This window comes from Cylas formicarius, unplaced genomic scaffold, assembly GCF_029955315.1.
Source record: "Cylas formicarius isolate icCylForm1 unplaced genomic scaffold, icCylForm1.1 PGA_scaffold_3__17_contigs__length_32017465, whole genome shotgun sequence".
Taxonomy (NCBI): Eukaryota; Metazoa; Arthropoda; class Insecta; order Coleoptera; family Brentidae; genus Cylas; species Cylas formicarius.
This window is the reverse complement of record NW_026844326.1, coordinates 30,086,098-30,105,423: the sequence shown is the minus strand read 5'-3', so window position 1 is coordinate 30,105,423 and position 19,326 is coordinate 30,086,098. Positions and strand designations below refer to the sequence as shown.

At 41.4% G+C, this 19,326-nt stretch overlaps 4 protein-coding genes across 5 annotated transcripts; 1 reads left to right on the top strand and 3 right to left on the bottom strand.

The window, feature by feature from the left end:
* Positions 1-872: 872 nt before the first annotated feature.
* LOC132698952 (actin-binding protein WASF3) lies at positions 873-5,663 on the bottom strand. 2 transcript variants are annotated; one of them, XM_060665297.1, is made up of 5 exons: positions 4,835-5,349; positions 4,526-4,714; positions 4,270-4,462; positions 3,724-4,088; positions 873-2,091 (listed from the first exon to the last, which is right to left on the bottom strand). In XM_060665297.1, exons 2-5 carry the CDS (start codon positions 4,666-4,668, stop codon positions 1,146-1,148), a joined length of 1,647 nt encoding a protein of 548 aa, XP_060521280.1. In that variant the 5' UTR covers positions 4,669-4,714; positions 4,835-5,349; the 3' UTR covers positions 873-1,145. The 2 variants fall into 2 exon arrangements, with proteins under 2 accessions (XP_060521280.1, XP_060521279.1); XM_060665296.1 differs by lacking the exon at positions 4,835-5,349 and adding an exon at positions 5,420-5,663 and having other exon boundaries at positions 874-2,091.
* A 1,275-nt stretch (positions 5,664-6,938) lies between these two features.
* Positions 6,939-9,342, bottom strand: LOC132698934 (U3 small nucleolar RNA-associated protein 14 homolog A). Its single transcript, XM_060665269.1, has 2 exons — positions 8,354-9,342; positions 6,939-8,301 (listed from the first exon to the last, which is right to left on the bottom strand). Exons 1-2 carry the CDS (start codon positions 9,236-9,238, stop codon positions 7,090-7,092), a joined length of 2,097 nt encoding a protein of 698 aa, XP_060521252.1. The 5' UTR covers positions 9,239-9,342; the 3' UTR covers positions 6,939-7,089.
* An 82-nt stretch (positions 9,343-9,424) lies between these two features.
* Positions 9,425-14,421, top strand: LOC132698936 (stimulator of interferon genes protein-like). Its single transcript, XM_060665273.1, has 7 exons — positions 9,425-9,608; positions 9,666-9,777; positions 9,834-9,875; positions 9,932-10,488; positions 10,541-10,712; positions 10,798-10,908; positions 11,013-14,421. The coding sequence occupies exons 1-7, from the start codon at positions 9,576-9,578 to the stop codon at positions 11,102-11,104; spliced, it is 1,119 nt and encodes a 372-aa protein (XP_060521256.1). The 5' UTR covers positions 9,425-9,575; the 3' UTR covers positions 11,105-14,421.
* Positions 14,422-14,571: 150 nt separating this feature from the next.
* On the bottom strand, positions 14,572-19,177 carry LOC132698937 (glyceraldehyde-3-phosphate dehydrogenase 2-like). Its single transcript, XM_060665275.1, has 4 exons — positions 19,048-19,177; positions 18,293-18,553; positions 18,053-18,238; positions 14,572-15,375 (listed from the first exon to the last, which is right to left on the bottom strand). Exons 2-4 carry the CDS (start codon positions 18,530-18,532, stop codon positions 14,800-14,802), a joined length of 1,002 nt encoding a protein of 333 aa, XP_060521258.1. The 5' UTR covers positions 18,533-18,553; positions 19,048-19,177; the 3' UTR covers positions 14,572-14,799.
* Positions 19,178-19,326: the final 149 nt, after the last annotated feature.

Below are 19,326 nucleotides of genomic sequence, written 5' to 3'. Positions count from 1 at the left end.
TACCCAAGAGCTGCTTCAACGGGATACAGAATTGAAGAAGACTAACAGAAAAATTATTCTTCTAGTGCAGCACATCCCAATGTTCCATTCAACCATATCAAAAAGTATCACCATAGGTAGATTTTGCTGATAACGATGAAAGAAGCAAGTGAGGATAGACGAGAGTTTTCAGAGAGCTTATTAGATGATGTATAAATTTTATTCTGGGTGCTTGGCAGGAAGTTAGGAAAGACACTGTTATAAACATACAGGATTTTTTGAAGCAGAAGATGATTTTTGACTCTAATGATGAATTGCTTCTAACCGAATAGCCCTCGAAAAGCAGAGATTACGAATAGGATTGAACAATTCGACTTCGAAAGTTACGTTTCAATAAACGAAGTCGAAATTATCCAGTTAGCGTCAACATGATATGTAACATTTAGGTTATTTTTTTCAGAAACAAATGCAGAATTGAGCGAAGACGAGCTGAACGTGGAGACTATTGAGGAAGGAGCCATGATCAATGGTCCTTCAGTAAAAGCCATGACTGAAATAAATAATAGTGATACTCATGTTTTTAGAGTTACGCGACGTTCCTGGGAAAGTTTGAAATTCTTTTTGTAAACTTGAAAATTATTTAAGTATTTTAACTTTTTTAACAGACGCGTACAAACCAAAATTTAAGACTTGTTTATCTAAGACCAGGTGGATACATGTATTTTTTTTAAGATACTATTTACTTGTTCTTGTTCACTTGTTACTTGTTTTGTACATAATGATATTTAATTTTCACTTTTCCAACATTATATATATATATATATATATATATATATATATATATATATATATATATATATATATATATATATATATATATAGAAAAGTGATAGTATATCGTGGCACTTTTTTACAACATAATATTATATATTATGTAAAAACTTCCATTCATTGCGTAAACATCGGGTGAGTACAAAAGTTCACTTATTTATTATTAGTTATTTATCCGGACTTCACTGCATTTCTAAAATTAGCCTTTAGAAGCAAAAATTGACTCGACTCCTTTTCCCGCCCTTCCGCGGCTCGAAAAAAAAAGAAACAAACGAAACCGCCTAATAGGACGCCTGCTGCTGTTGCTGCGACGACTCGCTCGGTTTCCGCCTGTGTCACGCGGACGTCTCGTTCTCGCCCCACCCCTCCGAGTCGCACTCGCTGTCGCTGCCCGATTCCGAGTCGCTAAATTCGACGGCGACGCGTCGCGCCAATATACTAGCGACGTCGTGCAGACCGTTGGCGCTACGGTCGATCTCCTGTCGCTGCTCGCTCTTTTCGACCTTGCGCAGTTTGATGCCGTCGCGGATCGCCTTGAGCAGATCGTTACGCGGATCGGCCAACGGCGGACCCATTTTCGACAATACCCGATCTTTGACCGGCGTCAATTTGGGCGGGGACGTCGTCAACGACCTGATCAGGTCGCCGTTCATCATCGGGCCGGGCATCGCGGTCGGCATCGGCGGGGGCGGTGGTGGGGGCGGGGCGGCGGCGACTTGCTGTTTGGGCGGCGACGTCTGTTGCTTCGGAGTGGGCGGCGGAGGCGGCAACTCTTGCGCGTTCGCCTCGGGACTGCAGACGACCGAATGGGAGGCGGATATGACGTCGCGTGGCAGCGGCGTCGAGGTGGGGGCGGTGCCTTCGGGCGGAGGCGGCGGCGGCGGTAACTGGTCGCGACCGGAACCTCGGCCGCGGGTCGGGGTGCCGATCGACGGAGTGCTCTGGTTAGAGGGCGGCGCGGGCGGCGGTTGACTGGGCCTTAGTTTGCCGCCCCTGGTGGGGGTGCCGCCCGCGTACAGAGACTCCGAACTGAGCGGCCCCTGGCCGTACATCCCGTGCTGATACGGATTGTGGTCGTCGTAATTGGACGCCTGCTGTTGCTGCGGGGGCGGCGAATGCATCCCGTCCGGCACCTCTTGCTCCCTTTGGTACGAACGTCGGATTTCGATCGAGTTCGGACGAGCGGCTCTTTGCTGTTGTTGCTGGTGCTGCTGTTGAAGGAGCAGATGCTCGGGAACCGAGCCCCCGTCGATTTCGGGTTGGTACAAGTGCTGGGGCGTCCTGAAAACAAACCGTTTCGCCAACGCTTACCGACTAAGAAACGATCACCTTTACGTAACGCTGTGGAATTAACCGATCAAATTGTTTTGTATCGATCGACCGAAATAACATTTATATTACTTTTCTTGACCGGAATTGGCTCGCATTTTACTCTGTACCTGCGGAACTAAATGAGGGGCACAAACACTGGCTGGGATGATAGGTAGAGACTGGAGTCGCGGTTAAGATTGTTAGGTCGCTTATAGATTTCTATAGACTGTCGGATTTTTCGTTGGTAGAAGAATTAATTACATGCAAGAATTTTAGTTTTATCAAATAAAATTGTGTTCGGCAACTGCTGATGAGTTTATTTGTCATAGTCTTAAGGCTCTTTCATGTTCTTTGAGCCTAGTTGATATTCTTCGTAAATGTATTCTTTGCCGTGTATGCATGTATTGCTGTACACTCTTGGCGTCTCAAATGGAATTTTGTGTTTGTTTTTCCACAAGTGGTAAATCGGGTTTTGACGTTATATTTCTTTAAAACTTTTGATATGTGGTTAGATGGAAGGCGCAAGCAAGAACTTTTTTCTCAAAGACTTCCACAAATATAGTCGCCATGACTGGTACTAATGGAGAACCCGTAACTGTTCCCGACGTTTGTTCATCAAAAATTTGACAATTATAAGAAAAAATATATTCCAAACAGGCATGTCTCAATTAAAAAAGTTTCAGAATCTCTGATTTTAATTTATCTTAAAAAATGTTAACGGTTTCAGTAATAGGGACTTAGTAAAGAGGGATTCTACTAATCAAAACTAACCAGAATATACTTTGAGACGAAAGGAAGAAATGACACTATCAGTTTTCCCCGTAAGGGGTTTTAATATAACAGCTGGATATTTTAATAAAGAGTACCAATTGTGCAAAGGGGTAATCCTGGTTTGTGAATTTTAGGGAGTTTAGAGTCATGAGGAGTGACAGATTTTTTCACCGAATCTTAATAACAGATTTTTTTCTTGATATTTACTTGGGTTATGTTTATCAACAACCGAAACAGGCGGAATCCACAAGTTTCCTTGAAAAGTTCCACAAATAGTTTTGTAAACGTCCATTTTTACCTATGATGCAGTTTTTACCTGTCCCTAACTAACCAAAATTGAAAATTATTAACAAAATACCCAAACGAAGCACAGCTAACGACTATTCAATCGAGAAAATTTTTTCTACACTCTGAGAAAAGTAATTAAAACTTAAAACCTCATTAAAAAATAGAAATTTTCAAATATCTCTGCATTAACAAAAAAGACAAAGAATTATATACAAAATTTTATATTTCTGTAACATTTGTTTCTGGAAGCACAAACTTGCAAAAAACTAAGCAAATAACAAACCAGACCTTGTTTGTTCCCTTCTTTGACAAATACTAAGTTTAGATTGACTCGGAAGCTTTACAATCTGTCTACCAATTAGGAAAAGGAACCTTTATGGATTTAATATAGTCTATAATCTATGCTAATTTTTATTACATTCATTTCATATAGGTAAAAATTTTGGAATCAATTTACCATATAAAATTTTACACACAAAAATTGTTTACTAATATATTTTTTGTGCTTCAATAAATAAAAAAATCCTATAAACAAGAACTAACCTGTATATAGTGTTCTGGGGCATTATGTATTCGCCGTGCTCCCGTGCGATCTGCTTCTGGCGCTCGCGCGTGCTATGCGGCTGGCGGACGCGTTTCTTGTGACGGTTACCGCCGCCCTGCGCCCCGTCCGCCGCCCCTCTCGCGCCACGGTGCGGTTTGTTCTTGCCCCGGTCGTGCATCATGCGTTCCGTGTCGTTCAGCATCTCGGCGCGCCACAATTCGAAGAAGTAATTCGGATCCGTGTAGAATTTCAGGCCGTCCTTGCCGTCGTCCCGGTAACAGTTCAGCTTGTCGAGGGGGGGCGGCTTGTCGCACGAGCTGTACGTCTCCTGCATTGCGGTCGGCATAGTGCCACGCGAGAATATCTGAAAAACGACACAGACACCCTTCAACCCTGCATAAAGGGCTTTCCATACCTTTACATCCCATATCTCATCTAATTTAAAGGTGCCCGTCAACACCCATTTTTTTTTATTACATAAATGTCAATTTTTGGTTAGTTGCAATTGCAATTCAAATTAAGAAAGCAATCTTGTAAGTAAATACCTGCTGGTCAAACACCGTAGCGCTCTTGAACGCCTTTCGCATGTGGATGTCCTGCAGGCTCACTTCTTCCACGGTACTGTCCAGCTGCGTCACTTTAACCGCGAGACGATCGATCCGGGCCTGCAGCGAATTCGATCGATCGTAGATCTGTTGAGCGTCCCTGGCGAGCTCCCCAAACAAATCTTCCGCGTGCCTAGAGGCGCCGCAAACCAATTACCTTCCCTATCACAACCCCAAACTCTAAGCTAGTACTTACCGCGATAGAGACGATAACTGCCTGACGGTGTTTGCTAGGGTACCGTTGGTTACCCCTTCCAATTCCGACGGCAAGGGCAGGTCCTCGGGCAGGGTGCCCCTGGTGATATGAACCGGTTCGATGACCCTTTTCGGCAGTGGCATTTTGATCCGTTATTGTTTAGGGCGCTCTAGCGGGGTTCTCGGGAATCTGAAAACGTAACCACAGGATATTAAATGTTTACTGTCGGAAATTGACGTTTCATTCTTATGACATTAAGTAAAAGCATCCTTTAACATTTGTATATATGCCTAACCGAGCACTACTTACGTAAAAAAATAACCAAAACAAAAACCGTCAGACGATTTTAAACACATGGCTTTAGTCGGCAATCTGGTACGAAACGGTATCCTCATTATCAGCACCAGGAAATGACTCATTTCAAAGACTGTTTAATCAATAAAATCTCACTCGGACTCATTTTTAAACTGTCCACGTTTCGAGTTTAAACATTTCCCGTTAAAATTGTGTTTTTTTTTTCGTCCCCTTTTCGGGCCACCTATAACATCGTGAACCGCCTCTGCGTGCTAGTAAATTAGACGATGACGTTATTTAAAATAATACGCTTCGGGAATTTCATCGATAACCCACGGTTATTATTAAATTATCAACTGCCTATCCCCAAAAGTCAATAATCCTTCATTTTGTATTTTAAAACGTTAGCGCCTTTGAGATTATAGTTATATCGATTTTCCGATAAACCTCAGATTCGTTTTTTTTTTACTAAACAGGACAAAACTTGGTTTTCGCAATACATACAATTATTAATTCAAATAACCATTTAAATGTCAAATCCGCTGTGAAAGGCTAAACGCAATCCGAACTGGAGCACGTCGATGGCAGAATAGTACTCACGTATTCCGTTGGACAAAATAACCATGTTTTGTTCGAAATATCTATTAGCGATTTTACTCTAATACACGCGAACTCGGCAACATTTTCACCAAAACACTGCAATTTCCGACAAATTCTCATGAAAATGGCGAACCGAAACACCCGAGTCGAAAATTGACAATCCCTAGGCGGTCGCCACACCCACAAATTAAAACTCCCCAAGCCGGAACACATTGTCGCCACCACAGCACCTTTCGTTGTTCGTTTTATAAAAATCGACCAGCCGCCTTAACGTCCGAGACAGAGAACAATATTCATAATCATTGTCCACCAACAAACAATTGAAAGAAAACGGAAGTTACGATAAACTTACATCAAATCCAATTCTGACGTCACATTATTACCTTCATTTTAATCTGTGTCTCGCTTATTTCACTGTCAATAACGAATAAACGATTTACTAAAAAAACGGATCGCAACAAAGTACGTTAATTCTCAATTTGCGAGTTCAAAAAGGATATCATTGTTACTTTCGAAAAATCTATGAAAGTAAAAATGACATCGTTTTTTTTTTTCGATTTTCGACTGTTTGTCAGACATTGCTATAAAACACGATAAGAGTCCCAAAATTGAAACTATCGTCTTCAAATTTGCCACACATATGTACAGGGTGCGCCACATTTTCAAAAAAACTAAAAAATGAAATTAATCGAAATTCAGTACAACTAAAAGACTGTTTAAAATATGAGTTTCACTTAGATGGCGATATAGTCGGCATAAACAACTTTTGTATTTAGAGTTTTCACCTATTGTACGGGGTGTTCAAAATATTCCGTGCTATATTGAAAAATTAACAGGTGTCCGAAATTTGCAGCTATCGACTTCAAATTTGGCAGCAAAGTAAAAGTCGACATCTATATTTTAAGTATTTTTTAAAATATTTTGAATTTTTTTATTGAATATATTGACTTTCAGAAAAAAATTATTTTCTCGAAAACTATTAACCCGATCGCCGAAATTTGTGAACCAAGAAATGCGAGAGACAACTTTTATTTCGAGCAGTTTTTCGATTCTGTACAGGGTTTCTCCCCGAAAATGTTTGTTTTTGGTATAAAATTATTAGTAATAAATCAAAATTCGTGAAATATTTGACTATTTGGTTTGCACAGTAACGAAGGCCGCATCGAGGCCTACAATTTTTTTGTTTACGGTTTTGTGCCAATCAAATTTGTGACAATCTAGACACGATGACGTCATTTCCTATTACGGCCATTTACCCCACTGAAAAAATTCATATACTATAGGGGCTATAACGTTTAATTCGGGCATTTTTATAGATTATGTATAGGGTGTGTCGATTATGGGCAAAAAAGTCTAAAATGAAAAACTGTAAAACATGGGTTTCCTATGTCAAACAGGGTGCGCGAGATATATATCGCGCATTTGTACACATTTTTGTATTTACCAAAGTTTGCCGTGACTTTGAAGTTCGGTGATAACTGAAAGACAGGGTGCAAGCTGCGTAGCGACTTTTTAAAGTACATAGCGCTTAGTACGAAGCAGTCGCTTTGCACAGCAACGATTTTTCGAAATCAATCTTGCTTTTTGGTGTCGGGGCCCAACCAAAAACAATGGTACTTTATCGATTTAATTAAACATATATAAAACCAACCGCCGATCGCAATAGATTTTCATTTCTTTCTTTTCTTGCCGGTCAACAGGTCCTTCGTCACGGGCGTGATAATGGCGCCCATTTTCGTCTCCACCGCGGGCCTGACCAACTTTCTAAACGCCGTCTCGGGCACGAACGTGTTCCCTATCGGCGCCCTGATGCTCGCCTCGAAATCCTTCACCGTTTTAAAAGGAAAGGGCACCTCCGACACTAGATGACTCCTGATTTTCTCTTCCGCTTTCTCGTTAATGATCAAGCTGCCCCTGTTCTCGTCCCTCCTCGGCATCTTCTCCGGCATTTTAAATATAAACCTTTTCCGTTTGCGCTGCTTTTTGGGATCGATCATCGCGCCCGCCCACGAGCCCCAACCAGGCAAATTCAAATCGATATCTTTCGGCTTGTCTTTGTCGATTTCCTCGGCCTTTTCTTTGCCGAAATCGGCGTCAATGTCGTCGTCCTCGAACGCCTCGACGATGACCCGATCCTGATTCGCGTCCTGGCGATTACCGTCCTCCTCGACCAGGTCCGGATTTGCCGAATCCAGGACGGTAGCGGCCCTCGCTTTAGGCAAATTGTCGGGGACGACGATGTCGACGCCCTTTTCGTCGCCGATCGCGCCCTCTAGCACCTTCTTTAACCCGTCGACGCCTTGCGTTCGGATTTCCCTCGATTCGCCAGCCATTTCCAGCATTTCCTCGTCGATCGCGTGCCTCTTGCTTTGCGTCGGCATGGAGAGGTCAATTTTCGCGCCTTTACTTTTCGACTTGGCCCTTTTGGCGGGCTTCGGCACGGTCAATTTCGTTTTCTTTTTCATAGACTTCATTTTGTTCTGCAACTTGCGTCCCAACGCGTTCTCGGCCCTCTGAAAGAGCTCTTCTATGTCCCACTCTCCCGACGACGAGTTCATGCTCTTTTGGGTCTTCTCGACCTTCGGAGGTTTCTTTTTTTTGCTCTCTCTTGGCTCCGAGCCCACGGAAGGACCCTCAACCCTCCCGCTCGCGGGGTCGGCCGCGCCCTCCCCCACTTTGCCGCTCCAGTATTTTTTGTAACTGCTATAAAACTCGGCGACTTCCTTGTCCGGTTTCGGAGTCCCGATCCACGGATTGTCCTTATAACTTTCGGGCAAATTATTGTCGTCTTCCGCGATTTCCTCGTCCGAATCGCCGTCCCCTTTCGACTTTTGCGTCAAATCCCTGCTAATGGCCAACTGCTGCGCCAAAACCTGCCGACTCTAAATAGAAGAAAAACATTAGATCGAGGCTTGGTTTTAATACAGCACTCACTTGTTTGTCGTATTTCGCACGAAATTGTTTACTCTTGGCCCACCGCCCGGTGCCCTTGTGCCTCAGGCTGTACCGTTCCAAAGCCCTCGCCCTCTCGATCTCTTCCAACTTGTTGAGCGCCTCCTCGGGATTGGTTTTTTGCAGCTCCTCAAACTCCTTCAGTTTTTTTCGAATAGTCTCGCGCCTCAGTAGCCTGTGATACTTTTTGCTCTTGATCTTGTTCTGCCGGCGCGCCTTCGACTCCTTGTAGCTTTGGTGCGCCCGCAATTTCGCCATCTCATTGCGCCGCTCTTTGAGCTCCTCCAAGGTGAGCGTGAATTCCTTTTGATCCTCATCCACGCGATTAATTTCGACCCGCGGCTCTAGTTTCTCGAGTTCCCTCTGAATCTCCGACTTGATGCGCCACGTCTGCGGAAAATTAGCAGCCTCCCTTTCTTCGATTCTCGTCTTTTCCAGACTACCCAACGGGTACACCTGATGCGCCAACGCTCTGTTCGACGCGACAAACCCCTCCCACCTGTCGAATTGCAACCTCGATTTCTCGTAGCCCACCGACCGTTTGATCCTCGCCGATTGGGGTTTTTCCAGGGGTTTGGGCAACGTCCGCGCCTTTTTACCAGTCGATTCGATTTTTTTCACGGTCTCGCTGAGCTTCTTGCGTTTCTTTAACGCCTTCGTAAGGCTGTCCAACGCGACCGTGCTCCCTTTCCCAGCCGCCGACTTAACCAAGTTAAATTCGGATATTTGCAGCGTGGGTTCGGTCCGAGATGGTTTTTTCAAATGCTGCGCCTTATTGAGTTTAAGGACGTTTTCCACTATCCTCTCGTGTCTCGTGTCGTCTATTTCGTCGTCGAACATTTCCCCATCGCTTTCTCCCGTATCCATATTTCCAATGAAAATTAACGAACAATCGCAGGATTTGCAGGTTCTTCTTCTTTTACTTCTGTTGACCAAGACTGCTTGGATGATTTGCAGGTTAGGTCGGAAAATATTCTTCCTAATCCGACGACCCGTTGTCAATGGATTAAAACAATCGAGGAAATTTGCTTCGTTTGGTTCCCAGCTCGTCCGCGAACTTGACCTTCGCTTATACTACTTTTATCGCTTGTTTATACAATCAAATCGAGATCAATTTCCTGGAAATTCGCAACGCCGAAAAAACTGCAGTTGGATTATGCGAAAAAATGATGTATCCATGATATAACTATTAAGTTAACCCGAAATGTCGGTAAGCGGCGAAAACAATTTAAAAAGGGTTCGTAGTTGTATTTTTCAACCGTTTATCTGGTAAAAAAATGACGTTAAATTAAAGGTATGCGTTACGAGGAGAGAGAACGGTTACTACTATTATCCAAAAACGATACCCCGATTGCGTCAATCTCTGGTGGTTACTTTTTGTTTGATCATCCTAACAATAATCGCAGGTGGGTGTTTTATAAAGCTACTTATGGGGTAAACACCATGTTTGTTACGATTTTAGTGGACGTTCTCATGGGCAAGGTCGACATAGCTGGGGCACTAAGTAAATCTTTCGGTGGAGGGTCAAAAAAACGCGGGCTAACCTATAAATTGTTCCAGGTTCATACGCGTTCATCTATCTCTTCTACTTTGTAATTATTTTATCGTACAGGACGATACTCGGCTTTAATGAGCGAAAGCACCTAACCTCGAGGTATGCCGGAAAATTGAAAGACTTATTAAAGGCGGCCTACAGTTTCCCAGTTCCGTTTATTGCCGTTACCGTCGTGGTCGCTCTGTACGCGATGTACGCCTTTAGCTCGCACGGTTTTGCCTTCGACCAAAATTACAATTTGTACTCGGTTTTACCGGTGCTGTTCTTGTCGCACAAAGTGCTCGACATGGACTCGAGCCCGATCAGCGACTCTATGTGGATCGAAAAGTGCAACGGACTCGACCACGGATCCGGTATGGCTTATTCCTTCTTCTACGGCTACCTTTATTACATCCTTAATAAAACTGGAGAATTGGGGAAGAACCTGGAGGAGCTGATGCAAGACTACGAATCAGCGAACAAGGTCCAGTTTAGTGTTTACAAAATATTCATTCTGATACCAAAGTCTTTGAATTGTCCCGTCTCGCTGATAGACGTTTCCACCATAATGGAAGAGAAAAAGGTAACATTGTTGTCTCATGCTTAAATTAACGCAAATATTCAATTAACCGCAGTCCCTGGAGCCCAAACACCAGACGGTCGCGGGTGTCAATAAACGCGTCTATAAAAACTCGGTCTACGGGATAAAACACGAAAAATCTGGCAAAATCGTGTACGTTTGCGCCGAATACGCGACGCCGCTGCAAACGGCCAGCCTCGTTTTTAAGAATCACACGCCGCACACAGGTAGGATTCAAAATTACATAACCTAAAAAGTTGGATTATGTTCACCCAAGTCGCGCAAATAATAAATTTGCTCTGTCGTTTTCAGAGTATTACAAACGTCACAAAAACGACATTTTGCTACAATTTTATTTGACGGTGAAGGAGATCTTGGAGACCACGCGATTCGACAGCATGTGCGAGCTAGTGTACTTTGAAGGTAAATATTCGTTAAAACAAAGTGTCGTACGGGAACTGCCGCGCTCGAAATTATTTTTGGTCGTAGAGATTTTACTATAAATCTGACACGTGGATTTTCCTTAGACATGGACTCCGACGGCAAACCCTACGATGTTGGGAAAATCCTTCTGAACAGGATCGTGGAGCTTAAAAAGGAAGCACGGGGAAAGGTCTAGCATCGCTCTCGTTAAGTTTTGAATGTCTAATGTGCCATTTCTTGTAATATTAAAAAAAACTTTGTTACCTTGAATTTTAATCGGTAAAATCCAAATCCTGCATTCAAACACACAAATGACTTTCAGTACAACGAATTTGACGACAAATTGAAATATTAGTAGGCCGTGTATTTTCTTATGTAAATCGGCGCAAAGCATTAGTTTTCTTAAACTCAAAGGTTTAACCTTCATTGAAATAACTTTCGAGATGCTAGATGTCATACGTGAAACATCTAAGTGAAAAAATGTTCAAGAATTACCTCCTATACAGTAATTGACAACAACTTATGATTTAATTGGTTTCTTACATTTTCCTGTAATTCGTTTAAACAAAAACATATTACCCAAACATCCTTCTTAGCTATTTAAGTGTAATATTAATGCAGAGAATTCATTCTGTTTAGTAAATATTTGTGAAATCTATTTTCCAGTTTGTTAAATGCCATTGTTTTTCGAAGATCGTATTAGGTCCTCATATTTGCCACAGTTGCTATAATTTCGTGAAAGAACATACTTTTTATGAAACTTCTGGATGTCTCCTGCGTCGATTTTTGTTGACTCGAACTAGCTAACGTTTCGCCAATCATCCTGTTGGCTTCTTCATTGACTAACTGGCCCGCATTTTACTTTGTACCTGCTTTTATGTGGTTTGATGGGAGTGGATATAGTTGATATTTTTCGTCAGGAATACTGTAAGCTCCTGGCAACTCTTTGACGGATCGAAGATGTCGAGAGATTTTTGGACAAGTGGTAAATCTGGTTTTGACGTTATATTTCTTTAGAAATTTTGATATGTGGTGGTCAATGGTTAATGGAGGACAACAGTGGCATGTGTGGAATTGTTCTGTTTCATTGCTATTGGAAGATTGCGGTGATGTGTATTTTGTGATGGAACGGTTAATATCTTTAATGTGGAAATTATTAGAGAGAAGAGCAGAGATAAGGTGTTTTAATTCTAGGTTCAATGACTCGGACTCAGATAGGTTTACGGTATAGTTTTATAATCCTATAAATAAGAAAATTGATAACTGATAATAATGATAATGATGTGACAATACTGGGTACATGGGTTTTCTGTAACACAATGACCCAATGTTAGGTCTGATTTTCTATTGATAAGAATATCTAAGAATGCCAGGTTTTTAGTTTCTATTTCAATGGTAAAACGTACGAGGTTAGCGCCAAAATTTCTCCGCCTGACGTAGATGCAGCTCCAGTATCACGATTCAATTCAATTATGCGTTTCACAAAAAAATGTTGGGCTCGACTGCTAGGATCGTTCGCCGATTGCCGACTTCCGTCGAGGATTTTTGCTTCTGGAAAATGACCACCACGTACAAAGACGAAAAATAACCAATAATTTTCTCAGCTAGCAAAAAACGATTCTGACTGATACCAAAAAAAAATCGGCTTCCCTCCGCTTCCATACCGGCGTGAACAGGGAAAAACGACGACACAGTGGAAACCGATATCAAACTTCTGAGGATGAATACAAGGGATTCTGTCGGGAGCGAACGGAGGTTAAACCGCCGCGTGCAATGCTCCACCACAGACCAGTATCACGATAAAACTTTGTCTTCTTTTAAATATATATCTTAATAGGCTGCGAAAAAAAATTAATGTCTTGCGTCAAATAGTTTTTTATTGACCGAATTTTAAATAAGACGTATCCGAAAAAATGTCGCAAATAATGCAAATGCAGTATAGAGCAGTTATAAAGTTTTTGACAAAAGAAGGGTTAGCACCTAAAATTATTAAAGAAAGGCTGGATGGTGTGTACGGCCAAAGTTCTCTTTCGCATTCTATAGTAAAAGAATGGGCAAAACGTTTTCGAATGGGGTAGGAGTCCCTTGAAGATGATTCAAGAACTGGTCGACCAGTCGAGGTCACAACGGAAGATGTTGCGATTGTGGAAGAGGTGGTATTGAGTGATCGACGTTTAAAGATCAAGGAAATCTCAGAAATTACTAAGCTTTCTGATAAAAGTGTTCGTCGAATCCTGCATGATCATTTAGGTATGCGTAAGGTTAGTGTAAGTTGGGTTCCTAAAAACCTTTTGGGCCTGTGATAGAGACTATTGTAACGTGAGATGAAACTATGGTTCTCTATTATGACCTTCTATCGAAAAAAGAATCAATGGAGTGGCGTCGTAAGTGTGAAGCACCTCCAAGAAAATTCAGTCTGCCAATCAACAAAAAAGGTAATGGCCACGATCTTTCGGGATTGTGGAGGAATTCTTTCGATAGATTTTAAAGAAACTAATACCACTGTCAATGGTAAATATTACGCAACATTAATACATACATTGCGAGACTGCATACGTGTAAAACGTCGAGGAAAACTGACCATAGGCGCGCGTCTTTTACACGATAATGCACCTGTCCATACTGCTGGTGTTGCACAAGCTGCCATTTTAGAGTGTGGGTTCCAACAGATAGATCACCCTCCTTATAGTCCAGATATGGCGACATTTATTTGGATATTTGAAAAAGGACTTACGTGGACGGCGACGATGAAGTTGAGTTAAAAGAGGCTATTTTAGCTCATTTTGGCAGACAAACCAAAATATTTTTTTTTAAGGGATTGAGTTGTTAATAGAGAGATGTAATAATTATATTGAAGGGGGATTATATTGAAAAATAATAAAAAATTATTGTTACTCTCCTTTGTTTCTTTCACATTCAGCCCGGGAAATTTTGGCGCTGCCCTCGTATGTCAGGGTGTCAAATAACAAAAGTATGATCGACATAGTGTATCCGAAATTTTGGTTTTAGGTGGAAGGTGTCGAGAGCTGTCTTCTCAAAGGATTCCATAAATATATTCGCCATGAGTGGTGGTACAGTGGAGAACCCATAGCTGTTCCCGACGTTTGTTCACAAATTTGACCGTTATTAGAAAAATATGTTCCAGGCAAGCATTTTTCAATAAAGGTGAGAAGGTTTGGTTCCAAATTCTCGCATTTTAATAGGAACTTAATGTCGAAACTCACCAAAATATCTTGTGTATCTAATGCTTTTTATTTATTCAATGTAGTGAAAGGAATTAAGTACGAAACTGTCAGTTTTCTCTGTAAGGGGTTTTAATTAGGAAGCTAGATATTTTGCTAGAGAACATATTGGAGAACCAATGGTGCTGACAATAGGTCGAGTCAAGAAAAACCGACGCAGGAGGAATCCAGAAGTTTTATAAAAAGTATTACAGTAGCCTGTACAAGTTTCTTTGAAAAATATTGACGTTGCGTTATTATAAAAAATTTTCCAGAAAAACGACGGCAATGTAGCAACTCAGTCGGTTAGGAGGTGACGCATGCGCAAAAGATTTTCTCTACGAAAATATCGTAGCCAACTGCGGCGCATGAATTTTTGCGGTAGCAGGGAGCATCGAGGGAGTACGCTTTGGGAGAAATGGTATAAAAAAAAACACACGTCGACGCCTATTTCTCGATGTTCAAGCTACATTCACAGGAAAAAAAAAGACGCCTTTAAACTTCCACATAACAAAAACCGTACAATAATTTAAAGACTAAACGCTATAAAACGAAACACGTGGACACCGGAGAGGGTAGCGACGATTATAAGGTTTATTATAATTTTTTTTTACGCCAAACGCGCGACTTATTAACCAACTTTTAAAAAGCGGTGTTAACCTTTGACGGCTTAAGAATCCTTGCTCTTGATAAAGTTGATCAGATCGACGACGCGGTTGGAGTAGCCGTACTCGTTGTCGTACCACGAGATCAGCTTGACGAAAGTGTCGCTCAGCGAAATGCCCGCCTTCGCGTCGAAGATCGAGCTGTGCGTGTCGCCGATGAAATCGGAGGACACCACCTCCTCCTCGGTGTAGCCCAGGATACCTTTGAGGGGTCCCTGGGCCGCTTCCTTGACCTTGCTCTTGATCTGGTCCATGGTCGCTCCCTTGCCCAACCTGACCGTCAGATCTACGACGGAGACGTTGGCGACGGGCACGCGGAATGCCATCCCAGTCAGTTTGCCGTTTAACTCGGGGATGACCTTGCCGACCGCTTTCGCGGCCCCCGTAGCGGCCGGGATGATGTTTTGTTGGGCCCCGCGGCCGTCACGCCACAGCTTACCGGACGGACCGTCCACGGTTTTCTGGGTGGCGGTGGTCGCGTGCACCGTGGTCATCAGACCCTCGACAATTTGGAAATTGTCGTTGATTACCTTGGCGAGGGGCGCGAGGCAGTTGGTGGTGCACGATGCGTTCGAGATGACCTGCGAACGGAAATTTCCGACTACTAAGGGCTTTCGCGTAGCGCGAAACTTTCGATTCGAGCCACGCGGCTCAGTAAATGGGTAGTGGTAATCTAGAGTCATCAAATGAGGCTCAGCCATAGTGAAAACATCATATTTGGTAACGGTAAACGCGCATATTACTGGACTATCTGGGAATTCTATCATGGTGTGCCCCAGGGCACGGTTCTGGGACCGATCTTGTTTACAACATATATGAATGGAATATTTTCTATTTACTAAAGCAAGGTATTGTCTGCTGTGTGGATGGTGCGGTATTAATTATTGTTATATTATTTTTATATGTTATGATGGAAAGAAACTGTCGCAAAGGCTTAAAAATTACTAAGTCTTACTAAAGAATAAAAATTCATAACTTTGACTGCGGCTATGACACGAATTGTAAATGCGATCCTTACATAAATACAACCAGGTAGGCAGTAAAAACCAGATTTTGTATCAAATCAGGCCATGCCAATACCGATGCGCCCTTCCAGTGTATTTGCAAAATAAGCAATATACAGAACTTAACAGGCTTATTGACTCTTGGTTGTTTAGTGATGACTATTATATTCTGGAAGTGATAAAATTTAAGCGGGTGATCAATATAAATTCAATAAACAATGTGGTTTAATTTACATTAATAATTTAAATTTAAGTTTTCAATTCGAATATTAATATGAACTTAGCCGTAACTAGTAAGGTATATTGCATTAGACGGAACAAATGCACGCAAAAATTTCTCAAATTCATTGTGCACTTGATACATATATATTTTTTTGAATGTATTATCTAATTGCTGAAATAAATATAATTATTATTATTAATAAGTGTGCCTAAAAGGGGAAAAAACTAAGAGCCAAGTCCCAGTAGACACGACAGAAATTAGCAAAAGCATACAGTACGTTATTGTAAAAGCGACAGGGATACACCGAGACTGTGGTTCCCAATTTGTTGTGTCGCAGACCCCTTAGCATGGGAATGTTATGAATGTTTCTTAAGGTTCTGCTATGATGAAAATTTAAATGTGATATAAAAAAAAGGTAAAATAAAAAAAAAAGTGTAAAAATTCATTGATTCCAATTTAGCAATACATAACTTTAATAAATTATTTGGTAAGTAATATGTATTTATAAAATAATAATGAATGACTGCCAAAGTTTTAATGTATTTTAATTCCAAAATAATATTCTTCAATATGTTTCCTATATGTAAACTTTAATTTCTATGAAAAAAAAAATCAGTGTCTAAAAAATAATGTGCACACTTTTCTCGGGTACTCTCAAACAAAATAACGCTGATTCACTATAATTAGTGTGATAAACTACCAGCTTATATATATATTTTTAAATATTTACTCAGCACTTTCCTTTTCGTGATTCAGGAAGCCACTTACACAATTTTATAAACACATATATTTTTTTTACTTTACGGATACTTTTCTAAATAAAGTATTTATATTAAAACATTACATAATGCAAGTAGATAGATTCCATCAGTGTATGTGGAGATCCATTATCCTGGACCCCCATTTTCATTTCAAATTTTTTTTTCGCCGATGTACACCCCTTGCAGGTTTTCATAGACAGATCCCTTTTGGAAATCACTGCTCTAGAATGTAAGAAAGTAACAAGAAATGTTCGATATTGCCGCGAAATTAAACAGAAACTTGTTTGCGTCCCCCCTTTGAAATTAATTGGTATTTCCGGGATAGTTTTACGAATTTTACGAATAATTCATACATGGTCGAAATTTTACCAACAGATTATGAGAAACTCGTGAACAAACTAACCAAAATGAAAATGAAGATTTTTTAGCGAATAATATTTTATTCACGGATCATTCATCATTTGCGTTATATGGTCGTCATAATCGGGCAGTGCCTGTTGAATATTCACATTTCCATCCGGAAAAGGTCAACGTATGGGCTGGTACTTTAAGAAACCATTGGTCCTTTTTCTTTAAGGGGAATTTAAATACAACAAATATTTTGATCTTTTGCGTGATCAAATCAATCCAGCTGTTCACGCTGGTTACCCCGCATATAATCAATCGAATGGCCACCCAGGTCCCCAGATCTAGCACCAAATGATTTTTTCTTTTGGGCTACGCACTCTTTAAAGGCACACACACCATCGTGCAAATAATATAATAATAAACCTTTTATAAAATAATTATTAAAGTTTTAGTTTTATTTTTAGACCTCCTTTTTTTGTTTTTCTCAGCGGGGAGCAGTTTCGATTTGATTAAACGTATCATGCGATTTTATTTTAAATTAAGATAAGCCTTTTTATTTTAGTGCAAGCAGCACAAAGAACAATAAATATTTTTTAAAGCAGTCTACAGAAATGCGTCAAATACGCGAAACAAATCGGGACCAAGAAGGACGCAACCGTTCCCGAGAATTGAATTATACTAAAAACTTATCCTTGACTGAAACGGAATTGAAGAACTGCCTACAGCCCTAGGGGCCTTATCGGAACTGCGGAGACTATTGGCAATATAGCAAAAATATTTGCTTTAAAACCTCCGTTAGACTTTGTCACACTAACGATAATCCTATAACCCAATAACATTGTTCGTGACCTCAACTATGGTCCCTATTATTTGCAATTTACAAAAAATAGTTGTTTTTTCTTTCCTGCAAATATGAACTTACCTTGTCGGCGGGGTTGTACTTGTCCAGATTCACCCCGACGACGTACATGGGGGCGTCGGCCGACGGGGCCGAAATAATAACTTTCTTGGCGCCACCTTCCAAATGGGCGGAGGCTTTCTCGATCGTGGTGAACACGCCAGTCGACTCGACGACGTATTCGGCGCCGGCTTTGCCCCAGGGGATCGCCTGAAACCGCGATTACACGTTCGCAACCCGTGAAAAATAATACCGACGCTTCACCTTGGGGTCCCTCTCTTGGAAAACTTGGATCTTGGCACCGTTGACGACCAAATTTTGACCGTCGCTGCTCACGTCGCCCTTGAAACGGCCGTGGGTCGAATCGAATTTGAAAAGGTACACCATGTAATCGACGTTGATGAAGGGATCGTTGATCGCCACCACCTGGGTGCCTTTTTCCAAAGCGGCCCTCAACACCAAACGCCCGATGCGACCGAACCCGTTGATACCAACTTTTGCCATTATTTTGCCGTTAATGCGGATCTGTCGAACCGGACATACAAAAGTTGGAACGCGAAACTTTGCACCACTTTACATTTCTTAATTAGGACATTGTGCATCAGTAAATGGGTAGTGGTAAATCTGAGTCATCAAAATAAGGCTCAGTGGACAGCAAAATTAAAAACATCATATTAAGCATGGAAGTCACAGAAAATACTCCCAAATTGACAGAAGGTCAAATTAAGGTCAAGCCGGCATGTTGTTACGGGCCGTCACCTGCCTACTAGATTGCGCAACAACATATTGCAAACTACAAAACAATCCGACAAAAAGAATATACGAATTACGATTAATTGAAAACGCCGAGGATCTATTATAAAAGGGGCCCGCCCAAAATGCCGACCGCGTTACCGTATCACATTAATAACCTACACGTAAAATGCACGATGTGGTTTACAAGTTCAATTGTCGATAACAAAAGGAACTGTGTATCACAATCACCGAAAGTTTAAACATAATACTATATTTTTACTCACCCAAAGACGCTACCAACCTGCCCGAAAGACACGCTTAAAATGTCGAATGAAGGGCATTCGAAGTTATAAAAAGCATTCGATCGAATCACGTGATTGCAGCAACGCCACCATTTGACAAACTTGACACATGCGCACGGCAATATCGAAAAAAAGATTGTGCGACCAACGTTCTGTGCCCGCAGAACAGCGAAATTCCGATGACTAACGGTATTTTAATTTTATGCATAACCAAAATGTCAGAAATCGAAGCTAGAAGGGAAGAAAGAAGACGAAAAATAT